Here is a 16,183-nt window from a genome sequence, read left to right on the forward strand (position 1 = left end):
CACAGAGTGGGGTGAGTGAGTGGCAGGAGGTATGAGATGGCAGGAAATGGAAGGAGGCATCCGGGAGAAGCAGAAAGAGGGAGGAGGTGGGACAAAAGGGGACAATGGGTAGGGGACATGGAAATGATGCGTAGGGGCAGGTGGGGGAACAGAGTGGAGGGCAGAGGTACTGTGTAGAGAAAAGGAGATGATGGATGGAGCAGGAGGGGAGATGGGCAGGGACCGGAGGTGATAAGTAGGGACGGAAGAGAACAGGGGGAGGAGAGGAGAGGGTGGGTGGTCCAAGAGGTGTCCATGGATAAGGACAGGCGGTCATGGGTGGGCCAGGCATTAATGCAGGGTGACAGGAGGGGATGGGAGGGGACGGGAGTTGGGACAGAGGCAGGCGGTGGGCAGCAGAGAGCCCCCGGGGGTGGGGCTGGGGGCTGTACTCACCTGAGCAGCTGAACTCACTCTTCTGGACCTCGGCCACATTGAGGCCCCGAAGGCTGGCAGGGCCCGAGCACTGGGTGAAGAGCCCAATGCTTGGCCGCTGCCTCAGCCACTGGGAGAGCCAGGCCAGGTGGCAGTCGCAGAACAGGTGGTTGGAGTGCAGGCGGCTGTGGAGGGACAGGGGGGCTCACAACCCATCTGGGCCTCCAGCCCCTGCTGAGCTGTGGGAGCCCCTCCACCCCGGGTGGGGGGCCCTGGGCCCCTGGTGCTCCCCTTGGTCTGGCACAGTCTATGCCCAGTCAGCTGCACTGCTCAGCCCCAATCCGGGATTACCTGTGGCAGTGGGAAACTTCCCTCCCAGCACACCTCAGGGTTGGGGGGCACCCCTTGGCTGGAGGGTGCCCAGAGAGGATTCACCCACCAAGCTCACACAGACCCACCCCAAAAACCATCCCGGGAAAACATCAAAGCTAAATGACACTCGATTCAATAGCCAAGACATGGAAACGACCTAAATGTTCATCGACAGAGGAGTGGATCAAGAAGATGTGGTACATATACACAATGGAATATTACTCAGCCATTAAAAGGAACAAAACACTAGCATTTTTAGCAACATGGATGGACCTAGAAATTATCATACTAAGTGAAGTCAGCCATACAATGAGACACCAACATCAAATGCTTTCCCTGATAGGAATGTGAAAAAAGGACAGACTGAACTGCTTTGCAGAACAGATGCTGACTCACAGACATTGAAAAACTTTTGGTCTCCAGAGGAGACCATTTTGGGGGGGGTGGGGGGATGTGCTTGGGTTGTGGGATGGAAATCCTGTGACACTGGATGGTGAGGATCATTATACAACTACAGAGGTGATCAATTCATTGAATAATGAAAAATAAATAAAAAGACCCATTTAAGACAGAAAAAATAAATAAATAAATGACACTCGGCATCCTTCCCTTTTCGATCACCTCCCCCCCCCCAGCTCTGCTCAGCCCCGACCCCCAAGTCTGGGGGTGGGCGGTGTGCAAAGGAGGCCAAGCTCCCCCCCCTTCCCCCAGCCCCTGGCCCCTCCCCTGCTTGGCCGCTGTGCTCTCGGGGGACCCCCCTGGGCCGACTCACAAGGTCCGGAGCTTGGGCATGTGGTTGAAGCTGGACACGGGGATGGTGCTGATGTTGTTGTTGTTCAGGGTCCTACACGGGGGAGACCAGAGTCGTTCAGCGTCTGCCCGGCAGGAAGCTGCGTGGGACGAGGGTTCTCCCGGACGCTGCTGTTCATGGTCCACCCTCAAGGACCGTGGGTGGATGGTCCACCCGCGTCCACCCATGGATCACGGGGCTACAGGGGCTAAAGAGCCAGCCCTGAGCCGGGACAACGATGCAGAGGCAGCTGCACCACCGACTCCGAGTCGGGTAAGACAGGGGTGGTGGAGCCAGAGGTGAGGCTGGGTGCAGGCTCCGGCTGGCTTGGAAGAAAGCGTGGGGTTTAGGCAGAGGGAGGAAGCCTCGTGTGTTCGAAACTCCCTGGAGACACAGCCATTCGCCCTGGACTTCATCGTGAGCAGGCCAAGTCTGGGTGCCCCCACTGCCAGCGCGACCCCACAGCACATGCCCTTCTGTCCTTGGCGACAAGTTAAAGCGAGCAGAGAGCACGGCCTCTGCCCTGGGCCTGGAACCCGCCTCCCAGGACTCCCGCCTCCTGTGCGGCTCCCAGGCCCTGATGCCAGCTGCCTGGGCCTGGGCCCTCACGGCAGCCGGGCTCTCCTGCCTCTGCTTCCCTTGCCGAGGTGTACTTACAGCACCTCCAGCCCCCGCAGAGCCCGGAAAGCTCCTTCCTCAATGCAGCTGATCTGGTTCTTGTCCAGCTGTCTGTGAAGCAAAGGAAAGTGGTAGAGAGGATGGCACGTGGCCTACAGCAGGGATGGCCAAACATTTTCATCAAGCATGCCATCAGTTTAAAAAAAAAAAAAAAAAGAGGCCTGACCCCAATCCTTGGTCCAGTACATATACGTCGATCCAAATAGTGGATGTTAATAAAAGCATCAAGTCTTCCTTATTTTTAGTTAAAACAGTAAGCATAGGAGTTCCTGTCATGGCGCAGGGGAAATGAATCTGATAGGAACCATGAGGTTGCAGGTTCCATCCCTGGCCTTGCTCAATGGGTTAAGGATCCGGTGTTGCCATGAGCTGTGGTGCAGGTCGCAGACACGGCTCAGACCTGGCGTTGCTGTTGCTGTGGCTGTGGTGTAGGTCGGCAGCTACAGCTCTGATTCGACCCCTAGCCTGGGAACCTCCATATGGCACGGGTACGGCCCTGAAAAGACAAAAAGACAAAAAAAAAAGAGAAAAAACCGTAAGCATAAGTAAGAGTTATACTTCTCTGCCCAACCTTGCATATCTCCTGGGGAGCAGGCCCCGCCCCCTCCTTGGATACCCCTAGAGGGTGCTGACAGCTATTAAATGAGAGTTTATCACAGGATCTATGGCAGCCAAAGCTGGCAAAGAGATTTCAGCCTGAGTGCCAAGTGGGACCGACTCATGGTGCCTACCTGCGGTGTTGTGTTCAGAATAAACTGACACTGTGATTGGGACCCTTGGGAAAGAATGCAGTGATCGATTATCGATGTCTGCTACAGGCACTGGTGGGGTGGGAAGGGGCAGGAGGGGAGGGATAAGCTTGCCAGGCATTTGCCATCACTGTGACAGTCAGACCTGGGGTAGTGGGTGTGGGGTGTAAGCCTGGACCAGCAGAAATGTGAATAATAAAAATAAACCCTAACACTTAAACAGCATTCCACAAAGTGTATTTATCTCCCCATCTCATTTAAACATCAGAGCAAGCTTGTGAGGGAAATATGATGTCCCCATTTTGCAGACCAATATACTGAGGCTCAGTGACATTAACTGACTTGCAGCAGCAGCTTGCACAATATGGACCTGCAAGAGAACATTCAAAACCAGCTCTCCCCACCCACTGGAGGGGAAGAGCAAGAAGCTGTCCATTTAAATGGGACAAGAACATTGCCCAAGCACCCCACAATTCATCATACTCCCTTCAACTTGATCCTCAAAGGCTGCCTGTTTCCTCCAACTCCAGATTTTTCCAGAAGACCATACTGGCACGAGCCATCTCAGAATTCAGACCAACTCCTTGACTGCCTGGACCACAGGGCTCAGGGGGACCCACAAGGATGCTGCCAGGTGGCCCTGCATCCCCCAAGTCCCTCTTCCTCCCAGGGCTCTACTCACAAATTTTTGAGGTCTGTAGCTCCACGGAAAGCCTTTCTGGGGATGGCCTGGATGGTGTTCTCACTCAGGTCCCTGCGAGGACAAAGCCAGGGAAGAAAAAACACTGTCAGAAAAGATTTCTCCAGCGTGCCCTGATGAGGCAGAGAGGTCAAGCGGGCCAGACAGTGCCCAGACCAGGCACAGCTGCATCCCGGCACCTGGGACAGTGCTTGACGCACAAAGGTCCCTGGATAAACATCTGTCCAATGAATAAATGAATGAGCTGGAGCTTGGTCCCCAGCCACCTCCCCTTCTCTGGGCAGAGGGGTTACAGCTGGAGGGCGCAGCCTGGGGCAGGGATGATCAGCCCTGCCCTCCCCCAGCCCTGCCCGCCAGACCCACAGGGGTCAGCCCAGCCCCCAGGCATCGTCCAGGGCTGCCAAGGAGGGGCTTCTTCTCAAGGAGCCCATAGTAGCCCTGTGGAGAGGGTACCACGGCTCATTCTGTGTTTTACTGATCAGGAACGGAGGCTCTGGAAGAAGGCACAGGTGGACCCCAGGTAACTCAGCCTGGAGGTGGCCGACCCAGGTTGCGAACTCCAGGCTGGGTCCGACTCTGGATCCTGGGCTGTCAGGGACTGCAGGGAGCAGTGCCACCATTGAGCCTGGGCCCACACTGGGACAGAGTCCACTGGCCTAGGGGCTGCTACAGCTTCCTCCCTCCCCTGGGGCTTGGAGGGCATCCCCCCATCCAGTATCCTGGAGTGAGGGGGGCCGGGCACTGCAGGGACCCAGCAAAACAGCTTCTGCTCAGCAGATTGGGCCTCGGTCACCGTCCACCTGCCTCTCTCTCCCTCCCTCAGGCCTCGCAGGGACTTTTACAAATGTCCCTAGTGTCCCACAATGGTGGTGACAACTGCCCTGCTCCACCCCCACCCTGGCCACACCACGCAGCGCTTCACAAGTGTTCAAGCACCCGACTCTCATGCTAACTGTGAGACAAATACTATCACGGTCCCCACATCACAAAGGAGGAAAGGGAGGCTCAGAGAACTTAAGCAGCTTCTTTGAGGGAACACAACTGGTGGGTGGAGGTGCCAGAATTTGAACCCAGCAGTCAGGTGCCAGAGCCTCCCCTGGTACAGCAGCCCTGGGGGCAGGAACTGCAATGTCCAACAGCCTTCGCTGCCTGCACTGCCTGTTTGTATAAGACCCCATGAGGAGCAGTTGTGTGGACCCCGGCCCTTCCTCCGGGCAGGCCCATGGGGCTTTGATCATCTCCTTCCTGGCAGTCATTCCTCCCACCGGGCCTCAGGGTTCACCTCAAGCCCCAAGAATACGGCCCACAGGGCCTCCTAGTACACCGTTCCCTGAGCTCCCTTCTGCCTGGGTTCTGCTGCTAAGACAATGAAACAGAAGCATCACAGCAGAATGCACTGGGCCCTGACCTCAGAAAGGCCAGTTCTGGGAGTTCCCGCCGTGGCGCAGTGGAAACGAATCTGCCTAGGAACCATGAGGTTGCGGGTTAGATCCCTGCCCTTGCACAGTGGGTTAACGATCCGGCGTTGCCGTGAGCTGTGGTGTAGGTTGCAGACGCAGCTTGGATCTGGCGTTGCCGTGGCTGTGGCTGTGGCGTAGGCCGGTGGCTACAGCTCCAATTAGACCCCTAGCTTGGGAACCTCCATATGCCATAAGTGCGGCCCTAAAAAGACAAAAAACAAAAAACAAAAAAAAAAAAAGAAAAGAAAAGCCAGTTCGAATCCGGGCTCCCCACCTCCTGGCTGTGCATCTGTGGGTCAACCCTTGTCTCTCCTGAGCCCCCATCTCCTTGTGTGCAAAGTGGGGGAACACAAGCCTTGCAAGGCCTGCCCCTCAGTTCCCCCCGACAAACCCTGATCCCCGCACAGAGTGGGAGTCCACATCTGTGAGCTCCCTCCCCTCCAAAACCCAACCCTTCCTGTCCCTCAGCCACCTAACCAGCCCCAGGCACCTGTGGTCTGAAGGGGCTGTGCCACCATCGCACCCCTGCTCCCCTCTCTCTTTCTCCTTGAAGGAAGGCATCTCAAGCCTATGATAGTCTCCTCTCTCCCCTCCAAAACTGCATTCCAGCTGTGCCTGGCTTCACCGCAGCCGGCCTGTTTCTGTTCTTTAGTGTGGGGACCCCTGGTAGCACCCTCATCTCGGCCCCAAGCCAGAAGTCCACCCTTCAGCCAAGCCTGGGGTGGGGGGAGCTCTGGGCCAATAACTGCCATCCATTATTCCATTTAATCCTCGCTACAACCCTGCAAGGAAGGTTTTTCATTTGTATCGATTAGTTTATTGATTTAGGCCAACCTTGTTCCAGAAAAGCTTTAAGGTGGCTTATAGGGATTTATGAAACAACAAAACAGCACGAGCGAAAAATAGAGCAAAGAGAAGACAATCAATGGTGGACACCAAGCATGAAGCACCATGTGACCCACACACCTGCCAGGTCCAGGCAGAGGGTGGGCTCTAAGCTTTCTGGGAGCCGATGTGAAAAGACAAAACTGGTCTGTTCATGGCATCCCCAGTATATGTATAAACTCAAAAGAACCAGTGTCTCAGGAGGATAGCTGTTCTGGGCACTAAGATGAGACAAGAATCTCTCCAGGGGTCTTCATAAAAAATGACTCTGTGTCCTAATCAATAACACTAGATCCTTATAATAAATGGGTTTCAAGTGTTCTTATAATAGCATCGCATCAATGAGGATTCGGGCAGAACAATGCTATAAGGATGCTCACCAGGAGCTAAGTGGGGAAAGGAAGGGCGGGAGCCTGGCCTGATCTGGGAATAGTGGGAGCAGGAGGTGCTGGCAAGAGGGGGTCGGCAGGAAAAAGCCTTGCAGACCAGAGAAGGTGACAGGTTAGACCAGAGAGGGCTGTGATCTGATGGCCTTTTAGACATGGCTCTGGGGGCACCCAAGCTTACAGAGGAAAGATGCTGCACCCAGACAGGCCACAGACACCACGAGTCAGTTGATGAGGTGAGGGTCCAGGGGTGGGTGTGGGTCCAGCCAGGGCCGGCCCACAGCAGGGAGCCGCTCACGCTGTTAAAATGAGTAAAGGAAACTGAATTTGAGACGCGGGAAGAGGCGAGCCTCTAGATCAGAGGGAAACAGGTGAGCCTTGGAAGACCAAGGAGAGTGCAGAACGCTGGCACAGAGAGGGTGGTGGAGAGAGCCTGAACTCAACAATGGAAGGATCTAGAAGCAATTCCCCTTCTGCCACTTACAACCAATGGGCCCTGGAAATTATACACCTGAGAGCTGCAGTTTCCCTATTTGTAAAACGGGAATTAAAATATCTACCACACAGGGCTTTGGAGATGATGAAGTGAGTTTATGTATTTACACTTCTGTTTCTAGTACCTCCATTTGACAATATTTAAGAAATGCTGGCTTGGGAGTTCCCGTTGTGGCGCAGTGGTTAATGAATCTGACTAGGAACCATGAGGTTGGGGGTTTGATCCCTGGCCTTGCTCAGTGGGTTAAGGATCCAGCGTTGCCGTGAGTTGGGGTGTAGGTAGCAGACGCGGCTCGGATCCCGAGTTGCTGTGGCTGTGGTGCAGGCTGGCGGCTACAGCTCCAGTTAGACCCCTAGCCTGGGAACCTCCATATGCCGCGGAAACGGTCCTAGAAAAGGCAAAAGAGACAGAAAGAAAGAAAGAGAGAGAGAGACAGAGAGAGACGAAAGAAAGGAAGGAGGAGGTATTGAGGGCTGGATGGAAAGGAAGGCTAAGGTAAGGAAGGAGAAGAAAGAAAGAACATGAAAGAAGAAAGAGAGGAAGAAAGAAATAAAAGAAAAAGAAATAAAGAAATACATAAAGTAAATACACAGAAAGAACTAACGAAAGAAAAGACAGAAAGAAAGAACGCAATAAATAACTAAAGAAAGAAAGAAATAACAGACATAAAGAATAATAACTACCGAAAGAAGAGATAAATAAATGTCTTGCTTTGTTTGGCTTTAAGCCTAGTCCACCTATCCCTTCACTAACGTTCTGACTGTTTTTTTTCCAGTGTTCCCACTAGGGGGCGCCAGATGCCTTCCCTGGACTTGGATGCTCGCTCAGCCAAACATCAAAACCCAAACAAAGCTCTATTACTTTTTTTTTTTTTTGGCCCTAGTTGATCCTCTACTTGGTCAACAATTGTCTTTCCCAAACCTCTTTGGAATAAAATCTCTCATCTCCATTATCACCACTTGGTATGCAAACCTCAAAGGTACCACCTACAAGTTTCCTGAGCCTTTTTTTTTTCTCCCCGAAACTTGGTCGTTGTTGCCCCATCCTCCTCCCTTGGTGACCTTGTCAGGGGCTCCACGGTGAGATGTGTCAGGGCAGAATGGAACATACTGACAAGAGGCCATCCTGGAAGGCGGAGGGCTCTGGAGATGATGGCCTGATCCTGGCCAGAGGGAAGCGCAGGACCCAGAGCCGTGGGGCGGACAGTGGCTCAGAAGGAAATCCCAGGTGGACACCCAGAGCGAGGATGCAGCAGCCAGACAAGGGACAGGAGGTTGGAGATAAACAGGCCTGGGGACAGATTCTATGGGAAAAGATGAAGCCCAAGATTTCTGCCAAGCTCCCAGGGGATATAGATGCTGCTAGTCCAGGAAGCACACGCTGAGAGGCTGGAGCATAGAGGAGAAAGCCCACAGCTGAGTGTCACATTGGAGACAGGGGTTCCAGGAGCCCTGTCTCACCCACTTGAATTATGTGGCCTTGGGTGTGGCCCTTTCTTCATCTGCAAAATGGGGGTGAGAACTGGCACCTACCTTGGAGGATCTGATGTAACAGGCAATTGGTGCTGTCACCCCTGCCTGACTGCACATATGCTGCCTTTCCTTCATTTGCTCAAATCCCTCCTGCCACAGGACCTTTGCACTTCTGTTCCCTCTGCCTAGACTGTTCTCCCTCCACTCTTCACCCGGTAACTTCTGTTCTCCTTCAGCTCTCAGGCTACAGAAACCTTCCTCTGCCTCAGGCTCCCAGGGTCCCCATGCTTTTCCTTCTCAGCACTAATCCAAGTTTATAATGAAATATATGTGTACCGAATGTCATAAAATACTGATTTTTGGTTAACATCCATCTCTGCCCCCAGACCCTTAAATCCCGGGACCTGGTGCATTGCAGGCACTCAGTCATTTTTAGCTGAACCATCATGGATCTTTCCATGATTCTTGGGCTCCAATCCATCTGCCTTTTGCTGACTAAAACAATGAGTTACGGAGTTCCCGTCGTGGCTCAGTGGTTAACAAATCCGACTAGGAACGATGAGGTTGCGGGTTCAATCCCTGGTCTTGCTCAGCGGGTTAAGGATCCAGCGTAGCCATGACCTGTGGTGTGGGTCTCAGACACAGCTCGGATCCCGCATTGCTCTGGCTGTGGTATAAGCCGGTAGCTGTAGCTCTGATTGGACCCCTAGCCTGGGAACCTCCATATGCCATGGGTGTGGCCCTAAAAAACAAAAAACAAACAAACAAAAAAAGAGGTTGGGGAGCCTCTGAGGAAGGTGAATGACTATCCTGGGACCCACAGGAGGAGAGGGAGCTGGAGCCCCTGGAGTCCCTGGTGGGTGGCGGAGAGGCTCCACGTAAGGGTCTTGCAGGTTAAGATCTCCTCTGCCTGGACCCCACAACCCAAGATCATGAGCTATGAGAGGCAAGCTGCTGCAATAGTGGCCCCCAGATCTGGGCCACCGCAGTGACCCCAGCTGGGTCCTTTTCCCTGAAGAGGAGGGGGCAGGATGCCCACACCCTGGCTTGGGCATCATCCCGGCCCCCCTCCCCCACCTCCTTGCTCCTGCCGCCCCTCCTCCCGCACACGCTGCCAATCCCTCCAGCCTCTGCCAGGACTGGTGAGGCAGGGGCTGGGATGCTGAGGTCAAGACCCCATGTTTTCACCGCTAATCCCCCTTCACGCTCTAACCAGATTGGGTTCTGCTGGCAGACAGGCCTCTAAGGGGATCAGCAGGGGCCCAGCCAGGGATGCTGGGCACCAGCCAAAGCCAGACTCCTGCCGCCTGCCTGCTGGCCCCACTGCACAACTCAAGGCCTGCTCTGTCTGCCTCGCAAGCCACACAGAGGCTCTGGGCACCCTGGCCTGTCCCCTTGCCTGACTGTGTACCCTGAACTTGCCCAATACAGCCGGGAGGGAGCCAGGGTGGCCCAACTGTTCTGGGCTACTTCACCCAAGGCTTCCTTGTCAGGGTAAGGACTTGGGGCTCTGGAGCAGAGGAAGCCTCTTATTTATCCACTGAGGCACCTTGTGCCAGTTTCCTAACCTCTGGAGCCCCATCTCCTGCTCTGTAAAGTGGGAATAATCATGGATCGTAGGGCTTAACGGAGGCTGTGTGTGGTGCTTTCAGCCAGGGCTAATTGTCTTTATGAGCTTTGGGGCTGGAGGGACGATTGAAAACTCCAGGACTGGAAATGGGGGGGCGGGCACTACCGCCGGCTCTGCCACCAGGCCACCACATGACCTCGGGCTCAACCTGCAGTTTGTTCCCAGCATCTGGGTCTCCGCCTTCAACAGCACATACCTCCTGGCGAGGTGGGGAGGAGTCACTCACACCCAGGGGGGCTCAGCTCAGGGCAGCCTCCTCCCTCACACTGCTGCTGCTGCTGCTGGTGAGCGTGGCCCCGGAACCCTTAGCGGTGGCTCAGCACCCATGTCTCTGGCACCTGGACCAGCAACATCGGAGCCACCTGAGAGTGTTAGAAAGGTGGGCTTTCTAGCCCCACCTACTGAGTCAGAATCTGCATTTTAGTAAGACCCCGGGGGTGGGGTAGGGCATGATTCATATGCATATTAAAGTCTGAAAAGTGCTGCATCTGAGGAAGTTTAAAACTGTCCCTATGGCAGTTCTCATACTGGCTCAGTGGTTAACGAACCTGACTAGTATCCATGAGGTTGCGGGTTCGATCCCTGGCCTTGCTCAGTGGGTTAAGGATCTGGCATTGTCATGAGCTGTAGGTCACAGACGAGGCTCAGATCCTGTATTGCTGTGGCCATGGCTATGGCTGTGGCCAGCGGCTACAGCTCTGACTGGACCCCTAGCCTGGTAACTTCCATATACGTCAGGTGGAGACCAAAAAAACCAAATCTGTTCCCATGCCCAGCTGGGACTAAAGCAAAGGGGTTGTAGCCCCTTGTACTGGCCAGCATTTTGAGTCATGGGCAGAGCCAACAACTTCTATTCTTTGGGGGGTTGGGAGGAGAGCTGGGCACAGACACACACACACACACACACACACACACACACAACGCCGGGCAGAGAGAGGGAAAAGCAGCCTCTGATCTGTCACCTGTGTCATGCCCCTGCCCCCCTTCACCGGGAGCAGAACAGGGAACAGAGGAGCTGCTCACCAGCAGTGGGAGAGATGTTCACTCCATTAATACCGTGCCCTCCCCGAATTCCTGCAGGGGCTGGGGCGGGGCACACGGCCCAGAGGGCAGAGCATGCAGGAGGTGATCGGCCCCTTTAAGGAGTCAGGAGCTACCACTCCAGCGCCGCGCCCCAGGCCCAGGCCTGGAGACAGAATCCTCTACCACCTCTCCTCCTCCTGAGGTGGTTACAACATTCATGGAATTACAGCCAACACATGCTTGTGAGGCCTTGCGATTTTTAAAAATGTTGAACACCCAACACTTTCCCAGGGAACTCCTGAGGCAGTTTTGGTGGCTGACACCACGGATGGTGGGATGGGAGCTCTGTACGAAAAATGGGTTGCTCTGAGCTACCAGCGCAGCCCCACACTGCTGGAAGGAGAGACGCCCTCCCTCTCTTGGCCACCACACCACCCGGAAGCCACACCTCCTCCTTGGCCAGCCCCCCTCCCTCCAGCCCCTGGGAGTTAATGTTGCAGAAACCTCATTAGGAAGAGACTTTAAGCAGCCCTGGATCACAGTGGCATAAAACCAGCCTGAGTAACATGTCCACGAACCGGGCTGTTTGTTATGCAGCTACCGAGCATCGCTGCAATCAATTCCCACAATAGAGATATCAGAGGAGATGCGCACACCCGACAAAGCAACCACAGAGCTCTGCCAAGGAAAAGCTGCTCAGAGGCTAGAGGCCCATTCAGGAGTGAGTGGCTTGGGGACAAACAGGAACGGGACCAGCAGGCACAGGTCGCAGCCACCATGGTAAGAACACAGTAACGCCAACTGGGCAAATGAAGAAGACAATGGGAATGCAGGCCCCTCTTAATTTGAGCGCCAGGCAAGGCTGCCCCCGTCCTCACCCACCACGCACTGAGCTCCCAGGAAGCTCCCAAGCATTCTGAGCTGGGATGCACTGGGGGAGACAAGGCTCTTTTCCCAGAAACTTCTGAGTTGTTAGGACCCCAGTAACTTCAGAGATTCCAAGCCTAGGTCCTCAGTGGTGGGAGCAGGATGGAGGTTCACCAGGAGAAAGAATCAAGAGAGAGAGGAAAGAACACGAGCTTTGGAGTCAGACCACCCTGTGTTTGATTCCATTAATACCACTGTTTACTGCCTGTGTGACTTTGGGGAAGTTACTCAACCTCTCTGAATCTGTTGTTTACGTGTAAAGAAGAATTCACCACAGCTCCCTCTTGCTGGATTATAATGAGGATTAAAAAACCCCTATGCCATTTATATAAGGCACAAAAATAGGCAAAACGAGTCTATGCTGTTAGGAGTCAGGATCGTGGTTACCCGTGTCAGGAGGTTAATGAGTGGAGGGAGGTACAAGAGGGGTCTGGGTACTCATGATGTTTTCCTTCTCAATCTGCTGCTGGTTTTGTGGGTGTGTTCACTTTGTGAAAATTCAGCAAGTTATTTGCTTAAAAATAACTAACACATGTACAGAAATTTGCACTTGTCTATATACGTATTATATATCAATGAAAAGTCTTGGTAATAGCACGGAAAGCACTCATGCCAGCGTGTGGTGCTTTGCATGCAATCAACAAACACCAATGTCCTGCTCCCTGATCCTCCTCCGGAGGAGACAAACAGGGAGAAAAATCTTCGAGGTGACCGATGCCCAAAGAGTGGGCAAATTCCCAAGCTGAGGGGACACTGCACAGAGGGCAGAGTGCTGGAAACAATCCCCAGCCAGAGTGGCGAGGGACTGGGGACCAACACCAAACAGACAAGGAGGCGGGAAAATAGGCACTGGGGACATGTGGGCGTTTTGGCAGGGCCGGGTGACACGCTGTCTCCCAGGGCAGGACAGCGTCTGTCTCCAGCACATGTCTGCTTCCATATCTCCCCCAAGAGCAGGGACAGTGCCCTGCCTCAGGACGAGACTTCAGGGTCCATGGGGTGGGCTGAGACACTGGCACTGGAGGAGGACCTGGGAGAGCCCAGGGAAGGCTCGGGGGGAACCGGCCAACAGAAGAGCCCCAGAAGAGATCTGTATTCCTTCTTTGCCTTGTTTTAGGAAAGAATTAAGGCAGTTTTAGGAATGCATTATAATATGGAGTAAGACAACAGGAAACCAGAGGAAAAGTTAAAAAAAAAAAGAAAAAGGCAGAAATGAGTATAAATATCAAAGAAGAGAAAGAAGCACACCCTGCAAAAGCCTTCACATCTGCTACACGTGAGCCTGGGCTTCTTCCAGCCTAGGAGGATGTGGAGTCAGCTGTGTATACTATTCAGCAAGTCCATAAATGAAAATGAGCTTGGGAGAGGCGTGGCCTTTCCTGGTTCTAAAACTAAGCATGGAGGCCTCCCCCAGGTCCATAAAGAGGCAGCTATAGAATCAAAAAGTGAGCTTTTGGAGTTCCCGATGTGGCGCAGTGGTTAACAAATCCGACTGGGAACCATGGGGTTGCGGGTTCAATCCCTGGCCTTGCTCAATGGGTTAAGGACCCAGTGTTGCCATGAGCTGTGGTGAAGTTTGCAGACGCGGCTCAGATCCTGCGTTGCTGTGGCTCTGGCATAGGCCGGTGGCTGCAGCTCCGACTAGACCCCTAGCCTGGGAACCTCCCTATGCCACGGGAGCAGCCCAAGAAATGGCAAAAAGACAAAAAAAAAAAAAAGTGAGCTTTTACCAAAGGAGACACAAGGATGTGAGGTTGCCTGCTTTTGAGCAACTTCTCCAGAAGTCAAGTGGAAGATCAGCCAGTTCTCCACAGGGCCAATTTGCTAAATTTCTTTGTTTCATTTACCAATTTGGTTTCAGTTGGATTGCTTCCCATTTGTCCTCACAGAGTCCTTTTAGGGGTTGCTGGATTTTCCCTGCCCCAGCTCCCTGCAGTCACAGGAAGAGACTGGGATGGGTTCACCGTGGTTCAGACATTAAGAGTGGGGCCAGAGACAAATGGAACAGTCCTTAAAATGCTATCATAAAGACAAAATGCACATCAGTCAACGCACACCAAGTAGTTGAAGAAAGTTTAGTCAATTTGATGAAGTGGTCATTTGACAAATTGGTCATTCAGTGAATTGACTTTAAGCAAATTGGCTTTTAGCAAAATGACATTTGGTAAATTGCTCTGCTTCTGACATAGCAATGCGTTTCATGGGCAATTATGTATACACTACTGAGTCCAGGCTCATGGCCTGTGACCAGAGTTCAGAAGTCATTCTGCAGATGGGTCAACCCCACAGCATGCACTGCTCTCCCCTGGCCTGCCTTGAACCAGCGTGGATTTTAGAATATTTGGAGGGATGCATACATGGAGGCCATCTTTTTTTTTTTTTCCTAGACTCTGAGGGCAGACTCTTTGGGTTGGCCCTAATAAGGAGCTGGGAGTGGGATGGGCAGGATTCACCGTGGTTTGGAAAGAGAGGGCAGGGGCAACAGAGCTGGGCAAGTAGAATCCAAGCTGTGCTGGAGGTGGGGGCTCTGCTCAGGACAACTGACCAAGTTGGCTGTCTGAGCTTTCTTAGGAAGAACCTGAGGGCCATGGCCAATGCAGCAGGGCAGCTAATGCCAGGAGAGAGGTCTAATTGAGGCCCATGGCAGGAGTGGTCCACCAAGGAGGCCAACAGAGCCCCTGGGGCATTCCCAGTCCTACCTTCCCTGGCCCCCAAAGGGAAAATGGGACCTATTTCTTTTACCAAAGACCTTGCCCACTCTCTCCACATCCCCTTCAGGGCGGTCTAGGCCTTGTCTGAGTCTTGGCCTCAAGAGTTTCTCAAAAGAAAGGGGGAGCTTGGGAGACTGGAATGGCATAAGGTCAGCCACCCCAGAATATTTGCAGCCCTTCACATACCCTCCACATAGAGTCACAGGGATGCAAAAGAGCATAAGACCCTTAACTATCTCCCCAGAAGGCAGAAAGACAGAGGTTTGCCATGTTATGGGGCAAGGAAGGTGTCTAGTTGGCGGAGGGTGTTCCGCAGGTAGTAACAGCAGCAAGAAAGCCCAGAGAAGCCAGGGAGAGCAGCTGCAGAGGAGCTGTCCATGGTGCTGAACTCTCTCAGCAGCCCTTGCGGTCAAGTCTAAAGACAAACCTTGGATTCTAGCCACTTTCCACCTTGCCCAAATGGTGGACAGACCAAACCTTATATATATAGCTTTTTTTCCTAAGTCACAGGGAGTATGGCTCATATCACACGCATAGAGGTCAGGAAAGCACCTTTATAAGTATCAAGGGACCCGTTCTTAGAGTCTTAGGAGAGGCACGTGCTGAGTACAATCCACATCATTAAGCCACAGTCTAGATAGAGGTGAGGCTTGAACCTGTCCCACTTCCCCAGAAGAAGTCGGACCTCCCACTGCCTGGACATAGAGAAAAGCACAGACATCGTGTGGCCATGCTGCAAATAATGTTCCCCAGAACTCTGCACAAAAAGCCACTCCTTTTTAATCCTTAGAAACTTAATGATCATCACTGACTCTTATATAGTACACAATTACTATTATTAAGGATGATAGCTACATACATTGAGTATTTGTTAGGAGCCTGGCACTGTGATGAGTATTTTATATGCTTTACATACATTATCTCATTTAACCTTAAAACAAGTTTCTGAGATAAATACTCCCACCACTCTGGAGTGGATGTTGACAGTGAGAGAAGTTTGGGCATCGGGAGGGTAGTCGAGAGTACACTGGACCACTCCATGCCTTCCACTCAGTTTTGCTCTGAACATAAAACTGCTCTAAAAATGAGGTCTACTTAGAAACAAGCAAACAAAAAATCCCAAACCTCTCACCCTGCCTCTTTTCCAGACAGCATAACTGAGGTGCAGTAACTTTCCCAGGCTGTCTAACTACAGAGCCCACAAGCTAACCCCCTATGCCACACAGGCATAGCACTCTAGAATCATCAAAGTGATGGACAGGTGAGTGGGGAGGCTTCTAGAAAGGTACACGTGTCAGTGGTGACGTTTGATAGATGAACTTGGAGGGAAGAGGTGAAAGCATAGAAAGCAAAGTACGATGATGAACATTCAAAATGTTGACAATGAGGCATCAAGAAAAGGTTCAACTATGTTCAGGACCCTCTGTTTCAGAATTTAGACAATCATCTAATACATTTCAAATATATCTCATCAAAAATGATGTAAGGTT

At 52.8% G+C, this 16,183-nt stretch overlaps 1 protein-coding gene across 1 annotated transcript in view; it reads right to left on the reverse strand.

Annotated features, from left to right (window-relative positions):
- The window catches only part of SLIT1 (slit guidance ligand 1), a 180,711-nt gene that overhangs the window by 64,676 nt on the left and 99,852 nt on the right, over positions 1–16,183 (reverse strand). Inside the window, exons 5-8 of the mRNA XM_047760650.1 lie at positions 3,686–3,757; positions 2,234–2,305; positions 1,559–1,630; positions 436–599 (exon numbers count right to left, since the gene is read on the reverse strand). Coding sequence (XP_047616606.1) covers positions 436–599; positions 1,559–1,630; positions 2,234–2,305; positions 3,686–3,757 — 380 coding nt within the window. The remainder of the gene's footprint in view (positions 1–435; positions 600–1,558; positions 1,631–2,233; positions 2,306–3,685; positions 3,758–16,183) is intronic.

The sequence above is a fragment of the Phacochoerus africanus genome, chromosome 15 (assembly GCF_016906955.1).
Source record: "Phacochoerus africanus isolate WHEZ1 chromosome 15, ROS_Pafr_v1, whole genome shotgun sequence".
NCBI classification, from domain to species: Eukaryota; Metazoa; Chordata; class Mammalia; order Artiodactyla; family Suidae; genus Phacochoerus; species Phacochoerus africanus.